Source organism: Schistocerca nitens, chromosome 5 (assembly GCF_023898315.1).
Source record: "Schistocerca nitens isolate TAMUIC-IGC-003100 chromosome 5, iqSchNite1.1, whole genome shotgun sequence".
Classification (NCBI taxonomy): domain Eukaryota; kingdom Metazoa; phylum Arthropoda; class Insecta; order Orthoptera; family Acrididae; genus Schistocerca; species Schistocerca nitens.
The window spans coordinates 603,559,689-603,586,965 of record NC_064618.1 but is presented as its reverse complement, the minus strand read 5'-3'; the positions used below and the strand labels follow the sequence as shown (position 1 = coordinate 603,586,965).

The window sequence follows — 27,277 nt, the reverse complement described above, 5'->3', positions numbered from 1 at the left end:
TGTGTATATGGCTAAATGGACGTACTGCACAGCCACCTATCTGCATTCGCAATCTAGTATATGGTACTTACAAAGTAGTGGAGGGCTGATTTAGCGATGATACAGAAATTGGGAAGCCTTCTTCTGTGTCATTTTAGCTGCTGTTGAAATTACAAACAACCGGTAAAATTGCTAAAATTGATCATGCTATCAGCTGCAGTGCATATCACAATACATTGTCCCGTATCAAATGTGTCTTTCCCATCCATCCACCAGTAAGTATACTGTTGATTACCACATAGTGATTGACTGACACCACTTGGTTGATGTGGAGAGATCCTTGGTGGAACACTGGATATCTGCTACTTGTCACTGTGGAGAATGGGATTAGATGTAGAGGTCATCACCTTCAGACAATTGTTTGGAAGTGTTACTCAATGGTGCAGACTCGTCCTATTTCCATATTCTGCGATGCCCTCCACATGTTTTTTTTCGCCAATAAGATAACAGTACCTCTTTTTATTTCTACTACCTTGCACGTGTTGTGAACAGCACCTTCCAGCGAAGGTCAACATCGGAACAGTAATCATGTAAATGACTGCAAAATGAGGAAGCAATGCCCTTTGAAATGGAACACTCAGACATCCATTACCTGGTCACTGTGAAAGATGAGATTAACTGTTTAGGTCAGCACCTTTGAATAGCTGTTGGAAACACTCTACAATGCCGCAAACTCATCCAGTTCCATATGTTGCAATGTCTTCCATATTTTTGTCAATGAGAAATATCACCTCCGAGTTTCATTACTAATGATAGTTTACACCATTCCATGCTCAGCTTTCTCTGAGAGCCAATGGATCGAAAGTGTTACTGTCGATTTAGCACCTGACAAAGTCCTCAAAGTCATCGTAGAAAAACAAAGTGTATGACGGTGTGAAAAGCTGTGATTGTATACTGCTTGGATGTGTTACATCCGAAAAAATATAATAATGTATTAAGCTGCTTATGTAGAAACAATGAAGGAACCTACTCTTATGGTTGATAGTTTGTTGGATATGGTCTTCCTCGACAAAAATTTGCGCAGATCTGTGCAAGCGACTTTGACCACTGGCCACCAGCCCGAATGGAGCGATATGTGTATATGCAATATGCTTGATGTCAACAAGCAGATGGCATTTGTTTTTCGATATAGCGGAAAAGACAGGGACACGGCAAAATCTTATAACAGGTTCTATTATAAGGAGTAATGTAACTGGTTAAAGTCTGGATGCGCTACACCTATTTTGTACGTAAAACTAATAGAAATCAGCTATATCTATTCTCGTGGAATCATGACTGTTTTTGTTAGTATCGTCACGACTGCGTGTTTAAAAACTGGTAATACCCCAAGTCCTACATTATTTCATACTTCATAACCTCTAAATATAAAGTAGACACCACTTGAGTTATAGCTCATAGTGGAACCTCGAAATGGTAGTGTTTTTGCCAACATGTGAGTAGATTTCGGGAAACAGACTGTGATGATAAATTGCTTATAAAACTAGAGTGCAAGAATCTGCTGCTACTGTGAGAAGCTGTCTGCTTGATGAAAGGAATATTACACGCAGATCGGTAGAGGAGAGTTGTGGAGCAAAAATGTCAAACGTAAGCACACAGACAGTATTTGGTTTCGATGTAACTGAAGAAAGACGCGGTAAAGTCATATAGAAGGTTGTATTACAAGATAGGCTCTCACGATTTCTTTCGTAAACGCCAGTATGATATAGCTTCACATTCATTAAACAGGACTTGCCATAGTGCGCAAAACAGGAATTCCTCTTGAATTATAGTTTCTTGTTGTCAAATGTAAAATGATCGTGCTTTTTTTTCCGAGATGTGAGAAAATGGCATGAAAGACTGTATTCTCTAATGTTACTTCATGTGTCTGAAATGTTTGTAATACATACGTGCCTGACAGTTTATTTACATATGCTAATTCGAACGCGAGAGGTGCTCTCAGGTTGCGTAATTTGTCCATAAAGCTGAAAGAAGTTGCTTATAATAGACGGTTTTTCTCTAGAGTTTAAATTCTCCCTTTTTCTTTACGTCGATGATGGTCTCAAAATACTGAGGACATTCTATGGTGATCGGTAGTTTTCGCAGCAAAATTGTGGAATTTTTTCCCCCGATTTTGTGCAAGGTGGACATATGTAGGGGGTGTATATCCCAACCTCTGAATTTTGGTTATCTGTAATTGGCGGCTGTGCACTTGGTTGGATGTCGCAAAACAACTGGAAATTTGTGGTAAGGTTTTATGGGACCAAACTGCTGAGGCCATCGGCCCCTCAGCCCGCACACTACTTAATCTAACTTAAACATTCTTACGCTATGGACAACACACACACCCATGCCAGAGGGAGGACTCGAACCTCCGACGGGGGGAGCCGCACGGACCGTGACAAGGCGCCCAAGACCGCGCGACAAACCAGCGTGGCCGCAAAATATTGAGATGCCGATTCTATCCTACAGTCGCACGTAAAAATTATACCGATTTTGCTTATAAAATTAAAAGAAAATGGACTGCAGCTATTGTCATGGTAAGAGGACATTTATTATCGTCATGATTGTTTTTTCCTTTCTAATAGACGCGCGCTTGTAGGAGGTGCGTAGACATTAAATACTACTGCTACAGAGAATTATTTTCCCACTCAGAATGTCGTGCACTTTCTGGCGGAACTACTAGGGGTAGGTCGCAGCTGACCGTTTACACAAACCACACACAATTGGAGTAGGTTCATTTATCTCGCTTTTGTTCTGAGGGATGCTGGCATCACAGTTTATTGTATGTGTAGCTTTGGACGACGTCGATAGCGCTGACCGTCCAGCAACATGCTCATTGGGGATACATTGTACTGAATACTGTGCAAAAGATCAGTTGGAGTCTACTCCTGGAACTGCGGTCGGCATAGGCTGTGAGCTGCCTATTTTCCAAGCAGTGGATGTTTGAAAAAGCGGTCTGGAGAGTTCTCTAGAAATTCGTTGTTATTCCAGGGGGGGGGGGGGGGTCCAGTCTTTCTGAGAAATACAATTAACAGATTGCCTGAAGCGTTTTGTTCTTGTCTTTTGTCTGTCTGTGACTGATTTCCGCAGACTGGAGGCAGTACACCAATGCCAGCAGAAGGTTCTCTTGTGGACCGTCAGCGACAAGATAGAACAGACCTCTATCCTTGCCGAAGGTGAGGGGAGAGAGAGATGAGTGGTGGTAGGACAGGAGTCTGCAATCTTATGGGGTCTGTTTTTGCTTTCATTGTGTTATGACGATGATTTTTTCCCAATCCCCAGTACATGTGTTGCATTATGACCCATTGATTATGTACTGTTTTTCTTTTCACGACATTTTCGGTGTGTAATTAGAACAGTGAAGCATTTTCCGTCATCTGTGATAGCGTGTATTGGCCTCAATTGCCTTACCTGTAGGGTGCTTGTCGAGCAGTGCAGGTTGAGGCATCTATAGCGAACTCTGATGTCAAACAGTGATGGTTAGAATCCTCAGCTGTATGCTTACAGGTAATACACTTATTAAACTCCTCTGTCCAGTATCTCTTCAGTTGAAAATATTTCCCACCACACAAAAGAAAAGGTGGTACCTTCCATTCCAGCCTTTTTTGCTGCCAGCTTGTAGGTGAAGGGTAGTGTTTTTGAAAACGTTTGCCACTAGTTTCGAGTGGTATTGTGAAATTTTTTCCCAGCAGTATAACACCAGTGGTATGGCGTCGTCAATTTTGGAGCTGTATTGCGATTTTAGGAACTTCTTTTGTGGCGTTATGCATGGAGTTGTGTAATTACGCCCAATCATTATGATCATGTACATAATAATGACCAATCTTTACTTCAGTTTCCCAACCAAAATAAAGTACAGTACCCTAACCCTCCTCTCCTACCTCTGTCTAGTTTTCATTATGATCATGTACATAATAATGACCAATCTATACTTCAGTTTCCCAACCAAAATAAAGTACACTACCCTAACCCTCCTCTCCTACATCTGTCTAGTGTCCATGTGATGGCGGGTGCACTTCGGCTTTCTGTCCAGAAGGACCAGGGTTTGAGTCCTGGAAAGGGCACCGCCGTTTTTAATTTCCCTTCAGTTCCCAGGTGGGAGTTTAGGTGGAACATCAGCACAGCTGTGGGGAAAGAAATTCCAGCAATTTTTTTTTTTTTAAGTTTCGCCAACATTCGAAATTCCCGTCAAATTTCTGAATTCCCACCAAAGTTCGAAATTACTGCCAACAGGGTAGGTGGGGGAGGCTGGGGAAGGGGAGGGGACGGAGACCCACGTGCAGGCTGAAGAAAACAAGTGACGTCACCTGGGGTGGAGGTGGATGTTGGTATGATAGGAGGGGGATGGGGGTAAGGTAATTAATTGATCAATTTAATTAATTTTCATATCAATTTGATATCAAAAGTGTCCTCGCACTGTTATCTTTCTACTACTACCATCGTTTGTGACCAGTCTCACGAAGCTTCCGTCGTTGTCCGGAAATATGCAGGCATTTAAAGTTGTTTTTCGGAATATTTGGCGAAAGACACACCGGATTAAAAAAAGTGGAAATAAACGTTGTTCACCTTGAAGAGGGACATCCATTAACATAACGCTCGGCCCCCTGAACCACCCCCAAGTGCGGAAGAGGGGTGACTTTGAAATCTCAAATACAAAACCCATTTTTTTAGTGCAGATTTGGTTTACCCGTGAAAAAATATATAACTTTTGTATGAATCATGTCTTTCGTTTCGTGATAGATGGCGCTGTAATCTTGTCACATGAATATGGGGTGACAATTGCTGCAAAACGGTAATATCTCAAAATGGTTCAAATGGCTTTAAGAACTATGGGACATAACATCTGACGTGATCAGTCCCCTAGACTTTGAAAACTTAAACCTAACGACATCACACACATCCGTGCCCGAGGCAGGATTCGAACCTGTAACCGTAGCAGCAGCGCGGTTCTGGACTAAAGCGCCTAGAACCGCTCGGCCACAGCGGCCGGTGCTAATATCTCACAAAAGTACACGTCCGATTTGGAAAATCAAAGTACATTATTTGATATTTGGGAGAATGTTATCATGTGACACCGTCTGCCCTCCCGCAATGCATTTAGCTTTACCCAGGAACAACGAAGTGTACGTAGTAGTAATGTGTTCCCTTCGGGATACTTAATTTAAGTGAGTCCCCTTGCCTCTCACTATCTCGGGGTGCTTGATTAATGTGAGTCCCCTTGCCTCTCACAAGTGTTTCAGTGCAGCAAATGCTCGAATTGTTGTCCGTTGTTTCTAATGCACATAACAGCTCTGTGTCTGAATAGCAATCCAACATGTATAGTGTCTTTGCGCTAATCTTTCCACATTCATTGTGAATTTGCCGCCGCATGTCGTGGGGGGTTGTTGGTACATCTATGTAAGCTCTTTCTTTTAGCCATCCTCACGGGAAAAAATCGGCAGAAGTCAAACCGGGTGAACGTGCGGGCCACGTTTGAGAACCTCCTCGTTCAGTCCATCGACACGGATAGTTTCAATTTAAAACTTCTCGAGCTAGTCGTGAATAATGCACTGGGCAATATTCGTGTTGAAACCACTAATCCAGAATTGTTTTAAGTGGAACGTCGCCCATTAGTAGGGGTAAAACATTATTCACAATCTCGCTGTAAATTTGACTAGTCAGAGTACCTTCTATGAAGTATGAGCCAATTACCTGCGTACCTAAAATACCGCACCAAACGTTGACGCTCTATGGGCGTTGATGTTCAACTTGCCTACCCAATGGGGATTCTCCACTGACCAATAAAGCATATTATGGCGATTCACTTGAACATGATTCGTAAAATTGGATTCACCGCAGAGAAGTATCTGTGAAATGAAATTATCATTGACTGGCAGTTGTTCCTGTATCCAGTTGCAGAAATTCAGGATATTGTGAAAATCGTCGCCATGCAGTTCTTGATGCAGCGATAGATGAAATGGATGTCATTTGTGGGCATGGAGTATGCGTAGAGAAGTTCTTTGCGAAATTCCTGAAGCTTGTGCAATTTGCCGAGAACTCATGTGAGTATTTGCAGCAACCGCAGCTAAAACATTCACTGTGTTATTTTCCTTTGTCACATGCCGCCGGCCGGCTGGGTGGCCGAGCGGTTCTAGGCGCTACAGTCTGGAACTGCGCGATTACTACGGTCGAAGGTTCGAATCCTGCCTCGGCATGGATGTGTGTGACGTCCTTAGGTTAGTTAGGTTTAAGTAATTCTAAGTTCTAGGGGACTGATGACCTCAGATGTTTGGTCCCATAGTGCTCAGAGCCATTTGAACCATTTTGAACAGGCCGCGGGCGGACTCTTTCTCTGGGTTTAACACTTTCCGTTTCAGTAAAGAGGTGGACAATACTGCGAAACGTCGTTGCAGACGGAACATTCCTTTAGGGGAACAGAGTAACATACCTTTAACGAGCTTCGTCAGGATTTCTATGAGCTTCAAAGTATGCGGCACTGATATCGACCCTCTCTGCAACCGTTAACATTGTGGAGCAGTTTCCACGGTATGTGTACAGTCCGAATCATTGAAGTAACATGAACAGTCTGACCGCGGACTGAGCACATGATCACGGTTTGTGCTTCATTCGATTGAGGGAGGCGTCCATGATAGCATTATCAAAAATATCAATAAAGTACTTCGATTGTCTTAATCGGATGTGTATTTTTTTTGCGAAAGTACCGTTTTGCATTAATTGTCAACTTACTTCCACGTTTGCCGATTACAGCGAAACCATCATGAAACGAAAGAAATGTTTCGTACAAAAGTTACATATTTTTTCAAGGAGAATCCAAATCTGCAATAAAAAGTAGGGGTTCCTATTTAAGATTTCAGAGTCACTCCCCCCTTCCGACCCCGGGGGTGGTGCAGGGAGTAGAGCGTTATGTTAATGGATGACCCTTTTCAAGATGAACAACGTTTATTACCACCTTTTTTTTAATCCGACATGTATTTCGCCAAATATTCCGAAAAAAATTTTTATATGACTTACCCTGTATATTATAAATATGGCCCAGTAACATTCTCTTGTCCGCCCGGTTAACCGAGCGGTCTAACGCACGGCTTTCCGGAGCGAGATGGAGCGCCTCGTCCCCGGCACGAATCCGCCCAGCGGACTTGTGTCGAGGTCGGGAGAGCCAGCCACTCTGTGGATGGTTTTTAGGCGGTTTTCCATCTGCCTCGGCGAATGCGGCCTGGTTCCCCTTATTCCGCCTCAGCTACGCTATGTCGGCTATTGCTGCGCAGACAAGTTCTCCACGTACGCGTACACCACCATTACTCTACCACGTAAACATAGGGGTTACACTCGTCTGATGTGAGACGTTCCCTGGGGGGGGGGGGGGGGGGGGCAAACGCACTATAACCCTGGGTTCGGTGTGGGGCGGCGGAGGGATGAAGTGGACTGCGGTTGTCGTGGGATTGTGGACCACTGCGGCTGCGGTGGGGACAGAGCATCTCTGTCGTTTCTAGGTCCACGGTTAGCATACAATATGCAACATTCTCTTGGCGGACACGCGTAATTATATTTACATCAATTGCTTTTGTCTAATTAAGTACAAGGTGTGGGGTTCTGTCTGCTGCGAAGTTCTGCATCCAATACTCGGTAAGTAACAGCGCGGAAATTTCTTTTTCCACAATGGCGTATCTAAATAGCTACTATTTGGGTTTTCATATGGTGATAGAAAGGTGGAGCCGTGTTATGATTGTAGGCGGTGAAACTGCAGTGATGGAAAAAATCGCAACACCAAAAAAATAGTTATAGTAATGACATTTCAGGAAGACATTTGTCTGGATAACATGTTTAAGTGATAAACTTTCCAAGATCACAGGTTAATGTACGCATGAGATAAGCCATTGCATATGTGAAACGCTGGTAGTTTAAGAACGGATGTAACCACCACAATGTTGGAATGCAAGGATGCAAGCGTGAACGCATTGTGTTGTACAAATGCCGGATGTCAATTCGCGGGATGGAATTCCATGCCTGTTGCACTTGCTTGGTCAAACAGGTACACTTAATGCCGTTTTTGGATGACGCTGGAGTTGTCGTCCGATGATGTCCCATTTGTGCTCGATTGGAGACAGCTCTGATGATCGAGCAGGCCAGGGAATGTGTCGACACTCTATAGAGGATTTTGGGCTACAAAGCCGGTATGTGGACGAGCATTATTATACTGTTGGAATTTTGAAATACCCCCCTCCCACCACACACACCCGCCCCTAGAATTCTGTTCATGAATGGCAGCTAAACAGGTTGACAAGTCTAATCAACAGATTTACTTACAGATTTGCAGTCAGGGTGCGTGAGACAACCTCGAGGTGGTCCTGCTGCCATACGAAATTACAAACCAGACCAGAACTCGAGGAGTGGGTCCAATACGTCTAGCACGCAGAAAGGTTGGTTTCATCCCCTCAGCTGGCCTCCTTCTAACAAACACATGACCATTACTAGTATCAAAGCAACACCAGTTTTCATCGGAACACACTATAGACCTCCACCAGGCACTACAATGAAGTTTGGGATCCATGGTAGGCACGTTACATTCCGTCTGGTTCGGAGCTGTTTTGGAAGTAATCGATTTGTAACAGTTCGTTGTGCCAATGTGGTGCGAAATGCTGCTCAAATTGCTGCTGCAGATGCAGTACGATACGCCAGAGCCATACGCCGAACACGATGGTCTTCCCTCTCGGTAGTGACACGTGGCCGTCTGGAGCCCTGTCTTCATGCGACCATACATTCCAGTGACCACCGCTGCCAGCAATCATGTACAGTGGCTACATTTCTGCCAAGCCATTCTGCAATATCGCAAAAGGATCATCCAGGTTCTCGTAGCCCTATTACACGACCTCGTTGTAACTTAGCGTGATGATGACAATGGCGTCTTTGTCGCCTTAAAGACATTCTTGAGTGACATAAACTCATCATGTCCGGCTCAAAGGTAACTGACGCTCAAACCTTTATAGTGTGTATTTAGAGCAAACCTGATTTGCATCCTCATAGTGGAGCATCTAGGGCCGCTCTTATGCGAATGGCGCGAAATCTGAATAGATATCTTTCAGAGGTAGAAACACGCCTACCAACTTTCTTCTACGTCGCACAATTCCTTTTTGGATTTGCGATTTTTTTCCGTCAGTTAATTTCGGAAGGCCAAATTTAGTTTCTCGGCCTTCTCTCTGTCATCTTCCGTTTCGGTGACGATATGGTCACTGAGCGACAGAATATATTATTTCGTTTCGCATACTAACCTTACTTAAGACAAACACTTATTATAATTCTTAGCGTTGACAAAATTTTTCTTTAAATTCATTTAACGCTTTTCGTCAGTTTGTCACCTAGCATTTGACTTCGTATATATTCGTGATGATGCTATGTTTGGTTTTGTAGAAAATTTCTAACAGGGCCATTGAACAACGGTTGGTCTTTCTCTTTCCTCACGAGCTTTGTTGACGTACACTAGGCAAAGGCGTATTGTACAATACTTTTGAATTTTCTCTATTTGTGATTTACATTTCCGTTCTCTGAGCTGAATATCTGACGCTGACGATGCAAAAATCTCCAGTTAGTTTTCAGTCATTTTTGCAAAGCAAAAATAATCTCCTACTTTCCTCAGTATGACATACAACACCTATTGTCATTGATGTAACATTCTTGTGACCGCTAGTGTCCTGATCCGAAAATTTCAGTTCTGATTGTTACTGGGAGATGTAAGTCCTCACGAGACCGCGGGGTAGCCGAGAGGTCTCGGGCGTCTTTCCACGGTTCGCGCGGATGCCCCCGTCGGAGGTTCGAGTCCTCCCTCGGGCATGGGTGTTTGTGTTGTTCTTAGCGTAAGTTAGTTTAAGTTAGATCTTAATCTAGTGTGTAAGCAAATGTTCAAAATGTTCAAATGTGTGTGAAATGTTATGGGACTTAACTGCTAAGGCCATCAGTCCCTATGCTTACACACTACTTAATCTAAATTATCCTAAGGACAAACACACACACCCATGCCCGAGGGAGGACTCGAACCTCCGCCGGGACTAGCAGTAAGCCTAGGCACCGATGGCCTCAGCAGTTTGGTCCCTTAGGAACTTACCACTGCCACCACCTCACGAGTCGGTTCCTTAACGATCTGCTAGAAGTAATATTCAGGCAACAATTTCAGAACAATCTGTGACGAATGCCTGTCTCTGGCACCAGTTTAAATCGTATGACTCTACCTATAACCGAAGTCTCTGCATTAGCGTAGTAAAGAAAATTACTCACGACATTCCTCGCGTTTTCTCTGAAAATTCCGTGAGACTCCGCCAAAAAGCAGAATGTTAGAATTTAAGTTTTAGAAATTTTCATGCCTAGTAATATTGTTTACAAAGGGAATCTACTACTCATTACACTTAGCGAGACTGGCGTGTGTTAAATGTCAAACTTCCCCGGAGTCTCACTGGGAGAGTGCACGTGACACTCTTGATGACATTTCGTTCATAGTACGTTCACGTTAAGGTTGGCAACCCTCTGGTACTGTCTGAGAGCGACTGACCATGTTCCGACACCAAGTACAACGATAACGTAGGAAAGACAGATGCCAGACTGAGAGCCGCGCGGGGTAGTCGCTCGGTCTGGGCCCCTAGCACGGTCGCCGCGGCTTCACCCGTTGGAGGTTCGAGTCCTCCCTCGTTCATGGGTGTGTGTGTTGTCCTTAGCGTAAGTTAGTCTAAGTTAGATTGAGTAGTCCGTAAGCTTAGGGACCGATGACTTCATCAGTTTGGTCCCATAAGACTTTACCACAAATTTTCAAATTTTTCCAGACTGAGATTCGTAAAATGTAATCCACCCACAAAGGAGATAGCGTTCAATGCTACCGTTCGGTCGTTACTTGACTATTGCTTCTCACATTGGGATCCTTACGAAGCATGATTTATAAAAGATATAAAGAAGAATGAAAGATGAGCAACCCTTTTCGTCACGCCTTCGCGTAACGGTGTTTTTTGCAGTTGAAATTCCGAGAGCGAACATTCCTATAAGAGCTTTTACTACGTAGGCTATATCTCGCGAAAATATCTTGAAAGTGAGATCAGAGAGACCCGAGGTCACACCGAGGCTTATCAGAAATCGTTCTTCCAGTGCACTACTCGTGACTGGAGTGAGGCATGGAGTAAATGTTAGTGGTGCAAGAAATACACTCCGCTATACATAGTAAGCCTGCTTCCAGCTTATAGATGAAGATGTAGTACAAGTAGACGGCAGTGGCCCTGCAGTTCCAGTTTCCACTTCTGCTGACACTACTTAAAATGACCCATTTGTCCTGCATGAAAATGGAGGAAGTATATGCAAGAAGTATGATATAGGCAAGATACCCTCAGACTAAAAAAAGAATGTAATAAATGCAATTCAGAAGAAAGCAGGTGCTGACAGGTGTGAATCACTCCCATGAACCATGGACTCTGCCGTTGGTGGGGAGGCTTGCGTGCCTCAACGCTACAGATAGCCGCACCGTAGGTGCAACCACAACGGAGGGGTATCTGCGAGTGTCCAGACAAACGTGTGGTTCCTGAAGAGGAGCAGCCCTTTCAGTAGTTGCAGGGGCAACAGACTGGATGATTGACTGATCTGGCCTTGTAATACTGACTAAAACGGCCTTGCTGTACTGGTACTGCGAACGGCTGAAAGCAAGGGGAAACTACAGCCATAATTTTTCCCAAGGGCAGGCAGCTTTACTCTATGGTTAAATGATGATGACGTCCTTTTGGTTAAAATATTCCGGAGGTAAAATAGTCCCCCATTCGGATCACCGGGTGGGAAATAAGCAGGAGGACATCGTTATCAGGAGAAAGAAAACTGGCGTTCTACGGATCGAAGCGTCGAATGTCAGATCCCTTAATCGGGCAGGTAAGTTAGAAAATTTATAAGGGGAAATAGATAGGTTAAAGTTAGATATAGTGGGAATTAGTGAAGTTCGGTGGTAGGAGGAACAAGACTTCTGGTCAGGTGAATATAGGGTTATAAATACAAAATCAAATAGGGGTAATGCAGGAGAAGGTTCAATAATGAATACAAAATAGGGGTGCGGGTAAGCTACTACAAACAGCATAGTGAACGTATTATTATGGCCGAGACAGACACGAAGCCCACGCCTACCACAGTAGTACAAGTTTACATGCCAACTAGCTCCGCAGATGACGAAGAGATTGATGAAATGTATGATGAGATAAAAGAAATTATTCAGATAGTGAAGGGAGACGAAAATTTAATAGTCATGGGTGATTGGAATTCGATAGTGGGAAAAGGAAGATATGCAAACGTAGTAGGTGAATATGGAATGGGGGTAAGGAATGAAAGAGGAAGCCGCCGGGTAGAATTTTGCACAGAGCACAACTTAATCATACCTAACACTTGGTTCAAGAATCATGAAAGAAGGTTGTATACTTGGAAGAGGCCTGGATATATTGGAAGGTTTCAGATAGATTATATAATGATAAGATAGAGATTTAGGAACCAGGTTCTAAATTGTAACACGTTTCCAAGGGCCGATGTGTACTCTGACCACAGTCTATTGGTTATGAACTGTGGATTAAAACTGAAGAAAGTGCAAATAAGGTGTGAATTTAAGGAGATGGGACCTGGATAAACTGACAGAACCAGAGGTTGTAGAGAGTGTCAGGGTGAGCATTAGGGTACGATTGACAAGAATGGGGTAAGATATAGAGTAGAAGAAGAATGGGTAGCTTTGACAGATAAAATGGTGAACGCAGCCAAGAAACAAGTAGGTAAGAAGGCGAGGGCTATTAGAAAACGTCTAGAAAACCTTGGGTACAAAAGATATATCGAATTTAATTGATGAAAGGAGAAAATATAAAAACAGTAGATGAAGCAGTCAAAATGAATACAAACGTCTCAAAAATGAGATCTACAGGAAGGGCAGAATGGCTATGCACGGATGGCTAGAGGACAAATGTAAGGATGTAGAGGCATATATCACTAGGGGTAAGATAGATACTGCCTACAGGAAAATTAAAGAGACCTTTGGAGAAAAGAGAATCACTTGTGAATATCAAGTGCTTATATGGAAACCTAGTTCTAAGCAAAGAAGGGAAAGCAGAAAGGTGGAAGGAGTATATAGGTCTATACAGGGGCGATGTTCTTAAGGACAGTATTATGGAAATGGAAGAGGAGGTAGATGAAGATGAAATGGAGATATGATACTGCGTGAAGAGTTTGACAGAGCACTAAAAGACCTAAGTCGAAACAAGGCCCCGGGAGCAGACAACATTCCATTATAACTACTGATAGCCTTGGGAGAGCCAGCCCTGACGAAACTCTACCATCTGGTGAGCAAGATGTATGAGACAGGCGAAATACCCTCAGACTTCAAGAACAATATAATAATTCCAATCCCAAAGAAAGCAGGTGTTGACAGATGTGAAAATTAGCGAACTAGCACTTTAATAAGTCACAGTTGCAAAATACTAAAGAGAATTCTTTATAGACGAATGCAAAAACTGGTAGAAGCCAACCTCGGGTAAGATCAGTTTGGATTCCATAGAAATGTTGGAACATGTGAGACAATACTAACCCTACGACTTATCTTAGAAAATATATTAAGGAAAGGCAAACCTACGTTTCTAGCATTTGTAGACTTAGAGAAAGATTTTGACAATGTTAACTGGAATACTCTCTTTCAAATTCTAAAGGTGGCAGGGGTGAAATACAGGGAGCGAAATGCTATTTACAATTTGTACAGAAACCAGATGGCAGTTATAAGAGTCGAGGTGCATGAAAGTGGAGCAGTAGTTGGTAAGGGAGTCAGACAGGGTTGTAGCCTATCCCCGATGTTATTCAATCTGTATATTGAGCAAGCAGTAAAAGAAACAAAAGAAAAATCCGGAGAAGGAATTAAAATCCATGGCGAAGAAATAAAAACTTTGAAGTTCGCTGATGACATTGTAATTCTGTCAGAGGCAGCAAGGGACCTGGAAGAGCAGCTGAACGGAATGGACAGCGTCTTGAAAGGAGGATATAAGATGGACATCAACAAAAGTAACACGAGAATAGTGAAATGTAGTCTAAATGAAATCGGGTTATACTGAGGGAATTAGATTAGGGAATGAGACACTCAAAGTAGTAAATGAGTTTTGCTATTTGGGGAGAAAAATAACTGATGAGGATCGAAGTAGAGCGGATATTAAATGTAGACTAGCAATGGCAAGGAAAGTGTTTCTGAAGAAGAGAAATTTGTTAACATCGAGTAAAGATTTTAGTGTCAGGAAGTCGTTTATGGAAGTATTTGTATGGAGTGTAGCCATGTATGGAAGTGAAACGTAAACGATAAATAGTTTAGACAAGAAGAGAATAAGCTTTCGAAATGGGGTATTACAGAAGAATGCTGAAGATTAGATGGGTAGATCACATAATTAATGAGGAGGTATTGAAGAGAATTGGGGAGAAGAGAAATTTGTGGCACAACTTGACTAGAAGAAGGGATCGGTTGGTAGGACATGTTCTGTTCTGAGGCATCAAAGGATCACCAATTTAGTGCTGGAGGGCAGCGTGGAGGGTAAAAATCGTAGAGGGAGACCAAGAGATGAATACACTAAGCAAGTTGAGAAGGATGTGGGTTGCAGTAACTACTGGGAGATGAAGAAGTTTGCACAGGATAGAGTAGCATGGAGAGCTGCATTAAACCAGTCTCAGGACTGAAGACCACAACAACAACAACCAATTGTAAAGTCATTGTTGCAAAATACTAAAACGAATTCTTACTGAAAAACATAAAAATTGTTAAAGTCGACGTAAGTGGACATCACTTTGGGTTCCGGGGAAAACTAGGAACACACGAGGTAATATTGACCTTACAACTTGTCTTAGAATATAGGTAAAGGAAAGGCGTCCCTACGTTTATAGAAATTGTAGATCTAAAGAAAGTTCTTGGAAAAGTCAATGGAACGCAGTCTTTGAAATTCTGTAGGTAGTAGGGGAAAAATACAGTGAGCAACTTGTACAGTACGAGACGGTGTTTATAAGTGTCGAGAGTCATGAAAGGGAAGCAGGATTATAGCCTAACCCCGATGTTATACAATCTGCACATTGAGCAGACAGTAAAGGGAACAAACAAAAAACTTGAGTAGGGATTAGAGTTCAGAGAGAGGACGTAAAAACGTTGGGGTTTGCCTGTTATATTGTAATTCTGTCACGGGCAGTAAAGGCCTTGGAAGAGCAGATGAACGGAAAAGACAGCGTCTTGAGAGGAGGATATAACAACAAAAGCAAAACAAGGAGAATGGAATGTGGTCGAATTAAATCACATGATACCGTGGGTATTAAGTTAGGAGACGAGACACTAAAAGTGGTACATGAGTTTTGCTGTTTGGGCAACAAAGTAACTGATGATGACCGAAATAGAGAGGATATAAAATTTAGACTGGTAATGGAAAGAAGAGCGTTTCTGAAGAAGAGAAATTTGTTGACATCGAATACGGATGTAAGTGTTAGGAAGTGTGTTTGGAAGGTATTTGTGTGGAGTGAGGCCATGTATGGAAGTGGAACACGGACGATAAACAGTTTAGACAAGAAGAGAATAGAGGCTTTGAAATGTGGTGCTACAGAATAATGATACAGATGAGATGGGTAGATCGCGTAACTAATGAGTAGCTACTGAATAGAATTGGAAAGTCAATACATTTGTGGCACAGCTTTACTAAAAGAAGGGACTGGTTGACAGGACACATTCTGAGACATTAAGAATCATCAGTTCAGTACTGGAAGGAAGTATGTGGGGTAAAAATCGTAGAGGGAGACCAAGAGATGAATGCAGTAAGCATATTCGGATGGATGTTGGTTGCAGTAGTTGGTTCAAATGGCTCTGAGCACTATGGGACTCAACTGCTGTGGTTATCAGTCCCCTAGAACTTAGAACTACTTAAACCTAACTAACCTAAGGACATCACACACATCCATGCCCGAGGCAGGATTCGAACCTGCGACCGTAGCAGTCGCACGGTTCCGGACTGCGCGCCTAGAACCGCGAGAGGTTTCAGTAGTTATTCGGAGATGAAGAGACTGGCACAATGTAGAGAAACATGGAGAACTGCATTGACCAGTCTTCGGACTGACGACGACGACGACAACAACAACAACAACAACAAAAACAACGTCGTGGGTGACGGGAAAGGCACGCTTGCAGCATTGCATGAGCAAATGTTTGTGTCTATCTGAGAATGTTGGTACGTGTGTTGATGCAGCTTCCTTGTAATTTGGTGTTTAGAAAGAAGTTTTCAAATCGAGGTTAATGGAAAGTCTCGCGTCTCTTTTCGGTTTTGGCAAATGAAAATCTCCTCCCAAGCATGAGAATCTCTGTTTTCCTGTGGTCGAGGAAAATGGGAGCCCACGCTGTGCCCTACCGAAGAACTACTGCAGAAGTTAATGAAGGCATATACCAAAGCGCTACACACATCTCCCATGTGTGATACCATGGCGCACCTCGCACAGGTCTCCTTGGGGGAAGCTCACAGACTTGTGCATTTGAAACAAAGTCTGAGATCTGCTATCCACATCCTCAGTTTCAGAATCATCGTCATCAATATCATCATCATGTAACTGATCGGCACTAGTCTGTCCAATCTCAGTGTAAGTGCAGCTGTTTACTCAAAGGAGTATGTGTCATTGTGATAGGCCATTATTTGAGTGCTCTCTCTTTGGGAGCGATACGGGGAAATTTTAAGGTTCACCTATCACAATATACATAACATAATTGCTAAACTTATACTGGAATAGGGGTATTGTTGAAAACAGTATAGTTGGTATAAAAAATTGTGATCGAATAGCAAATACGAAACGAAGGTTGCTAATGGTAATCCATAAATACACTTATTACATATTTACTAAGATGGTATACCATCAGATACCATCTTAGTAAATATATAGTTGAGGCTCACCGGCTACTTGACCATCTTCTTCTTCTGTGCGAATGCAGAAACAGTGCCCAAACTCTTACGGGAATCGGCAACGCGCCGCGAGTAATGAGTATAATGGGCGGGGGCACTACGAATGTAGTGCGGGACAATACGTTGAGAATGTGGGTTTCGCGGGAGGCGTGCCAGAGATAAATCCCTGCAGTCGCGCTATCCTCTGTGTCCTCGGTGGCTCAGATGGTGCCGGCACGGTAGCTGAGCGTGTTCGGTCAGAGGGTTTAGCTACCCTCTGTAATAAAAAACTGAGTTAATGGATCAACAACGAACTTGAACGGATGCCTTACGACGTCTGCCCCGAGCAGATGCAACGAACAAAAGTGAACATGCAAATATACGTTGCTACCTCATATAAGTTTGTCAGTTAAGTGACTGTCTCCAAATGTATATATATTAGAGTTCACACGTTATTAGCAATCAAATAACCATTAGTTGAAATGTTTGAAATACAGCACGTGGACAACACTACACCTTTTTATATGCATTTAAAATGTAAGAATTATAAAACAGGTTATGCAACTGTCTAGGGCTGATGCTAGAGATTTATTACATTACTGAGTTTTAACTACATTCATGCGGTAATTTATTATCCCACGTGTAACTCTCTTGCTTACAATTCCGTTTCTATCGCAAAGGTACCAATCCGTTTCCGTATATATTTAGTACCGGCTGTGTTTTTGCACTACGCAGGCGCGTGCTAACGAACGACCATTATTTCCGTAGGTACGTACCAGTCGGGTCAAATCTATTACACGAACTTATATATATATAATCTGATTATTTTTATGGAAAAAGAGCGTTTCAGTAAGAGAATCAAGACGGTGCATTGACATCTTATAAAACAACTGAGCATGACGTTGATAATGAAAATATCAAAGAAGGGAAAATAATTCAGAAATTTTCTAGGGACTTGCATACTGCAATGGACAAAGGTCTTGGGAAAATTTTGAAAATGACAGCAAGGTTGACGAATCTGTAGTGCAGGTAAAAGTGGGGTCAAGTCAGCCAAAAAGTCAAGGCATTACGGTGCCACAATATGTCCGCACCCTAAGGGACACAAAAACTACCAAAACATACTCTAAATGCCAAAAATACATGTGAAAAATTTGTTTCTTTCTGTAACGAAAAGTTGTATGTCTTGATTGCGAAGAATGAAAATAAGGCTTAGTTGATTGTTGCATACACCTTCTGTCATTTTCATTGAAACTCATTGCTTATTTTTTCTTGATAGTGTACTTAATTGACCATTTTTTGATCTCAGAACGTATTTCTCAACGAAGTTGAAGTGAGCTTTCTTTGTTTTCTAACGTAACTCCAAAAAAATTTTTTAAGAGCCTGATGTTAATGTAAGAGCCTTAATTGTTTGTACGATCACGTTTTTCTGTCTTCATAATGATTAATTTTTCATAAATAGAAGCTGTCCTTTTATTGATGATTTAATAGTTCAGAGAAAAATATAAGTAAATAAGATTCATATGGTTTTCGTTTTGGGGTTGGAACCTACCCCACGAAGTACTAACGTCAGTCTAAACAACAAGTACAGCTAAATAGCTTAACTGCGATCTCATCCGCATCCACGTAGAGAGAAAACTTCTACAATCTGTCTCGTGAAGTAACCATGGTTCTTCTGCATACGGCGATTTTCCCCAGAGTCTTCCCTTTTGCGCAGGTGATCTAAACCTTCAGAGCGTAGTTCCTGGAGCATAGCAATTACTTAACGTCACGTTCCGACAGAGCACATATCACACTCTAACAGGAGGACAGTTTTCAGTTTCACACTTCACATGTTTCAGACGACAACAGGATACACGTTGAGCGTAGCATAATTATGTGTAGCAATCAACCAATCACAAGTTTCCGTTCCACCAAAGAATTCCTCCTGTCAGTGAATCTACAAGTGTCAATAATAAAATATTCTCGGGTTTCAAGCCGGCTTAGTTGGGTAACTGCTCACGAGCTTTCGGCAGAGATCTCCTCTGCCATCGTCAAGTGGTTGACAGTCGAGTGAATACCGCTGGAGTGCTTATGTGGCTGCGCCGCCACCAGTGACGTCACTGATGCCCAGTCCCGCACCACATACGGCAATGTTTTTTGGTGGTGCGCTCGCCGCGACAGCTTCAGCTCGCCAACCAGAGGACCCCAGGCACCACTCAGCTGCAGTCTACCGTCTTTATTGAGGGCGATGTCCGACATTTTGATCTCTATTGCTTAATTTACTACAGTATCTCAAAAGCCGTTGGTCCGCTTAATAATACAAGTATCGTCGAATGCAATTCGGTGTCCCTTTTCCAAGGCATGCTCCACTACAGCCGATTTCTCTGGATAGCGAAGGCGGAAACACTTTCCATGTTCTTTGCGGTGCTGTTCAATAGTGCAGACAATCTGACCGACATAAAACTGCCACACCCTCATGATATATTCCAGATGTTCCGAGGCCTACACTTCTTTCACGGGCTTCACTAGTTTCCGGAACTTTGCTGGGGGCCTGAAGACTGTCGTTTCCATTTTTCTTTAGAAGCAGGCTAATCTTCCCTGTTATTGGGCTACAAAACGGTAAAAAACGTAATCTTCTTCGTGTATTATTCGGAGGCCTTCTGTTTTTGCGGCTTAGATGAAACTGCCTGCGCAATTTGTCTGTTGTAACCGTTTTCCTTGAAAACTTTAAGTAAGTGGATTAGTTCCAGCGGCAGCTATTGGCGTCTGAGACAGCTTCAGCTCGATGTACGAGTACCATGTTCATCAGAACATTTATGTGCTGGGTGGTGGTAGCTGGTGGCGTGTATGAGGGCTCCCGGTGAACACTGTGACCGAGACCGCTACTGGGTTTACGGTGGACAGGAACGTGCAGGGAATACAAAGTTACAACACCAGACTGTTATACAACAACAGACAAACTTCGAAGGCATTTCTATCAAAGCCGCGAAAGCAGAAGGCCTACGAAGAGGACACGTTTTTTGGCTCAAAACAGGAAAGGTGAGCTGGCTCCTGAAGAAACACAAAATCGATACAATCTTCAGGCCCCCAGCAAAGAGCCGGCATCTAATGAGGCCTACAAAAGACGATGTAGGGCTCACAACGCCTGGAATAGATAAAATACCGTGTGGATGTGGCCGTTTTATGTCGATCAGGCTGTATGCGCTATTGAACAACACATAGAAGATGAAAGATGTTTCCACCTACGCTGTCCAGAAAAATTGGCTGTAGCGGAGCATACACTGGAAAACGGACACCACATTTCATTCGACGATAATTCTATTAGTAAATGGACCAACGGCTTCTGGGACAGCGTAATAAATTAAGAAATATCGGACACAACCCTCAATAAAGACGATGGATTGTAAGTAGGGCCCAGGGTCCTGTGATTGGTGAGTTGAAGCGGGCGCGGCGGTCCCGCTACCAAAACATTGTCGTACATGTGCGGGACTGGGCATCAGTGACGTCACTGGTGGCGACGCGGCCAAGCACGGCGCGGCATTCACACAGCTGTCAACCACTTGACGATGGCAGAGGAGATCTCTGCCGAAAGCTCGTGGGCATTTGACACGGCTTGAAACCTGGGAACATTTTGTTAATGGATATCGCAGAGAGAGCATGCATTCGTAGATACAAGATTCATCACAATCATAACAAAAATATTATGACCAGCTACTTAATAGCACGTTGGTACACATTTGTTCTTGTGGTTGCAGTTGCTGTCTTTCGATCACGGGGCCCTGGGTTCGATTCCCAGTCTCGTTGAGGATTGTTTCCGGTCGGAATGGGGTGTGTGTGATGCACTCAGTAACATTTCAGCATCTTCATCAACGCGCAGTCACTGAAGAGGCGTCAAATAAAGAGGCTTGCACCAAGCGGCCGAGCTCCCCAGAAGTAGATTCATGGCTAAATATGCCAGACGAACTTCTCTTTTACCGCATCTCGTGCCCCCAGCGCCACAAGTCGGCGTTGAATCTCCCGGAGGGCATTGGTCTTAATGTTTTGGCTCATCAGTGTGTCTGTTGCGTGTGTATGTGTGTGTGTGAGAGAGAGAGAGACAGAGAGAGAGAGAGAGAGATAGAGACAGAGGGTATGGAAGGGACAGAGAGGCTGGCAGAGAGAGAGAGACTGAGAACAGTGGGGGTAGAGAGAGAGATTGACAATAGGAGACCAAGACGTTAGGATCACGGATTTACTACAAATTTTGTACACTTTTAGTAGTCGGTTAGGACAACATAACGTGCGAGTAGCAAGGCGTACTACTTTGGCGATTTCGAGAAAATAGCAAGAAAAGTCTTATGCGTCAATGTTGTACCGGTGTGTTGCGACAGTGCAAGGTGGCGGCGGTCATATGGTTAACCTTGAAGTTGCGTAATCGGTGGATCGCTGGATTGAGTAGCACTTTTTTTATTTTTTTATTCACATTTTTTCATCACTAGTCATATTATTTCATACATATTACATTTCAAAGATAATATGATGAAAATAAGCGTGTATTTGCAAGAACTTGAATTTCCAATGATGTTTGGTTGTTTGCAATTTTCTTATTACCAAAAGAAATAGGCCTATTATATTTATAACTATCAACAAGTAAACGATCAAACGCATTACGTTTTTCTGAAAATTAAGCCTGGTATGATTTGCGAAGACCGTTTTACCTGTAATCGGGTAAGGTACCGAGAACTGCTTTGCAGCAGAATGCTTGGATCAGCGGATACAGGTTTCAGGGACGAGAGACAGACTTGGAGACCCCAAGTCAAACATCGATAAATAAAAGCGTAAATGACATCATACAATATGCCATAATATGCCATAATATGAGGTAACGTCGCACATGCTTTCAACATTACAAATTGCAGGATGATATTTTTCGTACAGAGAAGGCATTATTACATCATATGAATGCAGTTTTAACGCACGCACAAGGAATCTTCGGAGTTTCCAAGGAAAATCAAACCTCATTAACATTTTGAAAAAAATTCTCTTTCTTCCGCTAATTTGGATGCAAATTATGCGTAGCGCAACATTTTATTGGTGCTGAAAATTTGCGATGTACGATTGGATGTATTTTTATTACACCTTCACGAAAAGTAATTTTTCGTTGACGAAATAAATCTCGGGTTAACACAATATTTCGGCAATCGACCACGTTGCCATCATCAGGTGCGTTCATTGTCAATCAGATATGAAGAAATTTGAAGGTGCTTGAGATAAAGTTTTTGACTTGCCTATAGAAATAAAAGTCGCACAATATTTGTTGTATTAATAATAACATTGAAAATTCAATAAAAGTTCGTGCAAATACACGTGTCTTTTCATCCTATTATAAATGGTTCAAATGGCTCTGAGCACTATGGGACTTAACTTCTAAGGTCATCAGTCCCCTATAACTTAGAACTACTTAAACCTAACTAACCTAAGGACATTACACACATTCGTGCCCGAGGCAGGATTCGAACCTGCGACCGTAGCGGTCACGCAGTTCCAGACTGTAGCGCCTAGAACCGCACGGCCAACCGGCCGACCATCATATTATATTTCAAATGTAGTATGTGCGAAATAATTGTAACTTAGGGAAAAATATGACCGGGACTCGATCCAGGGATCGACCGATTACGGAATTTGAACGCTAACCACGTGACCGCCGCCAGTTAGTGCTCAGGTTCGCATCGTAGCGGTACATCACAGGCGCGCACAACTTCTCTTTCGATTTTCTCTAAATCGCTTAAGTAGTACGCCTTAATCCTTGCACATTTTTCCTGATGGGCTGTCAGAGGTGTACAAAATTCGTTCATCCGTGATCCGAAAGTCGTAGCCTCCCCTTGTGAGAGAGAATTTCTGTAAGGTGAGATATGTAAATTTTGTTGTATTTATTTGAGAAGCAATTTATGATTCTACTACTTATAGCCTCATAAAAACAAGCTCCTTCCAAGGAAATGGAATGAAATCTAACGCCACTTTTTTTTTTCCAGAGATCGACATCGCAGCATCAAGATGCTTTCAGATTCAATAATCGAGACGAACTGACCTTGACCCCTTCGTCAAGGCCAGCAAATGGGATCTCTAGAAGCGAACCCAAAGTTCTAGGGAAGTCTGACGCTGATTCTACAAAGAAGTTCGGCATTCAAAATGCGAAAAAGTTTATTGTAGCAAAACATGGACATGATAAATCTTCTAGGGTCAGCCACAGGAAGATTTAGTCTTGAACTCTGGGCACTGGATTGCAACATGTAGTGATGTAGTCTTGAAGTATTATTCTTCTGTATAAACATAGAGCTCACTGTGACGTACTACGTTGCGTGACGTATTTACGTGGGCTATTCCGAAAGTAAGGTCCGATAGGTCGCGAAATGGAAACCACGGTAAAAATCAAAAATGTTTTATTTGCAACAGTTAGATACACCTTGCAGCTACTTATCTCCATAGTCGCCGACCCGACTTAGACGTGTATCGTAGCGTTGTACCAACTTTCCCATACCCTCGCTATAGAAGGCAGCCGCCAGTGCTCTCCGCCAATTCTCTACGCTGGCCTACGGCTCGTTGTCTTGTGCCGAAATGTTGTCTTCATAACCAGCGGTTCATGTGACCTGAGCTGAAACTCAGAGGGAGACAATTACGGGCTGTATTGTGGGTAATCTCACATTTCCATTTGAAAACGATGCAGGAGCATCTTCATTGCCCCTGCAGAATGCGGCTGAGAATTGTCTTGAAGACGAAACAGCACGACAGTTATGTAATGTTAGCTGCATAGCTTCAGGGGAAATTTCTCACCAGGCCCCCGTACTTGGCGGCAGACACTATTTTCTAGACATCTTTACGCACTCACTGCGAGCTCAGAAATGAGAAGAGCGACGTGATGCTAACTGGGGTTATACTAGAGACACTACCCAACACATCTGTGCAAAGCTTTATCGGATTTTCATAGTCGTTTCCATTTCGTGACCGATCGGACCTTACTTTCGGAATAGCCCTCGTACATAATTCAACAAATGAGTAGGTTTTGAGAACGTGCAGGAGACTGTAAACGAAAAATTTAAAAATCTGTTGTTACGTTATATGATTTGTTCCATAGATACATAGGATGAAGAATATGTCATGAAAAAAAGAATATATAATACATATTTGTAAAAAAAACTGAGATTGCCAATGTTCCTTCAACAAATCCTGGGGGAAATGGTCCTCGTGGCGGTGGAATTGGAAAAATATCTGAAATATATTTTCATTTCAAGCGTAATAGCATACTTGTTTCAAACATATAAAAGTAATTAACAATGGAGTGCTTAAGATAATTCTTAATCTATTATATCCACACATCATTAAACTGAAAACGCTTATCAGCACTTATTTATAACATTTTTTTTCTTTTTCTTTACGTTGGTCGCCTTACTGCACTGAAGATGAGCGTAAGTCGGATTTCACTTAATGAGTACGTTATCTGACATTATGAACAGTATTTATACCACCTGGTTAAAATGAAATAACTTAATGTGAAACACGAAATCGCGCAGGGGTTCTGTAACAACGTGACAATGATGTAAACTTGAGGAGAACTATAGCACTGCTGACTAGGTGGCTAGAATAACTGGTCACATGCTGTTCAAAAATGCTTATTTAATGATGTGTTTGGTGCGCAGCCCATTATCAGAACATCAAAAACAAAAGTTTTCATATAAAGTGTGGAGTCCCATGTGTCAGCTATCAGCATCAGTACTCAACTTGAGGAGAATAAGTCTTCATGCTGTGTATGAAAACTTCTGTTTTTGATGTTCTGAGGAGTCAGTAGCTTAGAATGTTTGAACAACTAGTGACCAATTAGTCTATCCACCTGTTCAGCTGTGGCATAAGGCTCCTCAAGATCAAAAGAAATATTCATCAACAGAGTAGAAGGAGCTGCCCACCAATAAATCCTGTAGGTTCCTCTCATACTACACTTCAGTTGCAGCTAATCTAATTATTCCTACTGGCACGTTATTGAAATTGTATGTTCCTGAATAAGGGTCACTTTGCTGAACCAGAGTAATTGACTTGAAATATTTATGTAGATCATTCTTGCTTCTAGTACTAATCTCATGAACATGACTTTCGGTTTGAGAAAAAGGTATATCGAATTTCATTAAAGAAAAAATATATTAGGAAGCAGTAATTAGTTCCCCCAATTCCTTGAACAAGCCTCTGCAGAACGGTCTTGACTTCACACCACAAATAACTCATTTAACATGCTTTTTTGGTCATAAAACTTAAGCTTGGACTGATTAACTACAACAAAAGTGGTCCGGATGACATTATGGAATGTAAGTAAGCGAAATATGTTTGCTCTTTACAGTTTCTGACAGCTATATATAAATAAAGATTTGCTAAGATAGTTCGTCAGTTCCGTTGTTTGTTCCTCCAGACTGAATTTGTTATCCATTGTAATCTCAAGAATTTTACACTGCTAACCTCCTGACTGTCACTCCCAAATTCTGAACTACATGCAGTGTTAACTACATGCAGTGTTCCTTTTCAAAGATTAGTGATAAGGAATTGGCGATAAATCATTCGATAATGTCTCTGAAAATTGAAATGGCAAAGTTCATAGAGTTGGGAGTGGAAAGATGCTGAGAAAAAATTAAAAGACTTTTAACAATATTTGTTTGCCTTAGCGGCGTTCTAACATTAACAAAATAAACGATGAAAAGCCATCATAAAACATTTAACAGATGCCACAATGAAGGTGATAATTCAGGTCGTTAAATACTTAGACATTTTTAAAGTTAAACGCACACAATTTGCTTTATAATACGGGAATAAGTTTTAAGAAAATTTTGAGCAGAAAACAACAGACGATATTAATCTCAGTTTAAAGGACCGAAACAAATACTCTATGTGATCAAAAGTAACCGGACACGTGGCTGAAAATGACTTACAAGTTCGTGGGGCCCTCCATCGGTAATGCTGGAATTCAATATGGTGTTGGCCCACCCTTAGCCTTGATGACAGCTTCCACTCTCGCAGGCAATTGTTCGATCAGCTGCTGGAAGGTTTCTTTGGGAGTGATAGCACATTCTTCACGGAGTGCTGCACTGAGGAGAGGTATCGATGTCGGTCGGTGAGGCCTGGCACGAAGTCGGCATTTCAAAACATCCCAAAGGTGTTCTATAGGATTCAGGTCAGTACTCTGATCGGGTAGTCCATTACAGGGATGTAATTGTCGTGTACCCAGTCCGCCACAGATGGTGCATTACGAACAGATGTTCGATCCTGTTAAAAGATGGAATAGCCATCCCTGAATTGCTCTTCAACAGTGGGAAGCAAGAAGGTGCTTGAAACATCAGTGTACGCCTGTGCTGTGATAGTGCCACACAAAACAACAAGAGGTGCAAGCCCCCTCCATGGAAAACACGACTATACCATTACACCACCGCCTCCGAATTTTACTGTAGGCACTACACACGCTGGCAGATGACGTTCACCGGGCATTCGCCATACTCACACCCTGCCATCGGATCGTCACATTGTGTACCGTGATTCGTCACTCCACACAAAGTTTTTACAATGTTCAGTCGTCCAATGTTTACGCTCCATATTCCAAGCCAGGCGTCGTTTAGCATTTACCGGCGTGATGTGTGGCTTATAAGCAGCCGCTCGACCATGAAATCCAAGTTATCTCACCTCCCACCTAACTGTCATAGCACTTGCAGTGGATCCGGATGCAGTTTGGAATTCCTGTGTGATGATGGTCTGGATAGATCTCTGCCTATTACACATCACGACCCTCTTTAACTGTCGGCGGTCTCTGTCAGTCAGCAGACGAGATCGACCTATACACTTTTGAGCTGTACGTGTCCTTTCATGTTTCCAATTCAAAATCACATCGGAAGCAGTGGACCTAGGGACGTTTAGGAGTGTGGAAATCTCGCGTACAGACGTATGACACAAGTGACACCCAATTACCTGACCACGTTCGAAGTCCGCGAATTCCGCGGAGCGCCCCACTCTGCTCTCTCACGATGTCTAATGACTACTGAGGTCGCTGATATGGAGTACCTGGCAGTAGGTGGCAGCACAATGCACCTAATATGAAAAACGTATGTTTTTGTGGCTGTACGGATACTTTTGATCACATACTACACATCTGTTCATTAAAGATACGGTAACACATGGCGACTAAGTCGAGGTTAGCCCAGATAGCGTTTAGTCTCTTCATTCAGCTTGGGTCAGGAATTCTAGAAAACACACACACACAACAAAGTTTGAAACCACATGGGCCCAAGCTAACACCAACAGAAATAAACTGCAATTCGCAGTACTGTAATCCCGTGAGACGCTTTCAGGTTTTAACTGTG

General features: G+C 42.6%; 1 protein-coding gene across 2 annotated transcripts in view; it reads left to right on the top strand.

Annotated features, from left to right (window-relative positions):
- The window catches only part of LOC126260116 (uncharacterized), a 70,021-nt gene extending 45,931 nt beyond the window's left edge, over nucleotides 1-24,090 (top strand). For both annotated transcript variants that reach the window (XM_049957354.1, XM_049957353.1), the window contains exon 5: nucleotides 22,925-24,090. In XM_049957354.1, coding sequence (XP_049813311.1) covers nucleotides 22,925-23,152 — 228 coding nt within the window. In that variant the 3' untranslated portion in view covers nucleotides 23,153-24,090. The remainder of the gene's footprint in view (nucleotides 1-22,924) is intronic.
- Nucleotides 24,091-27,277: the final 3,187 nt, after the last annotated feature.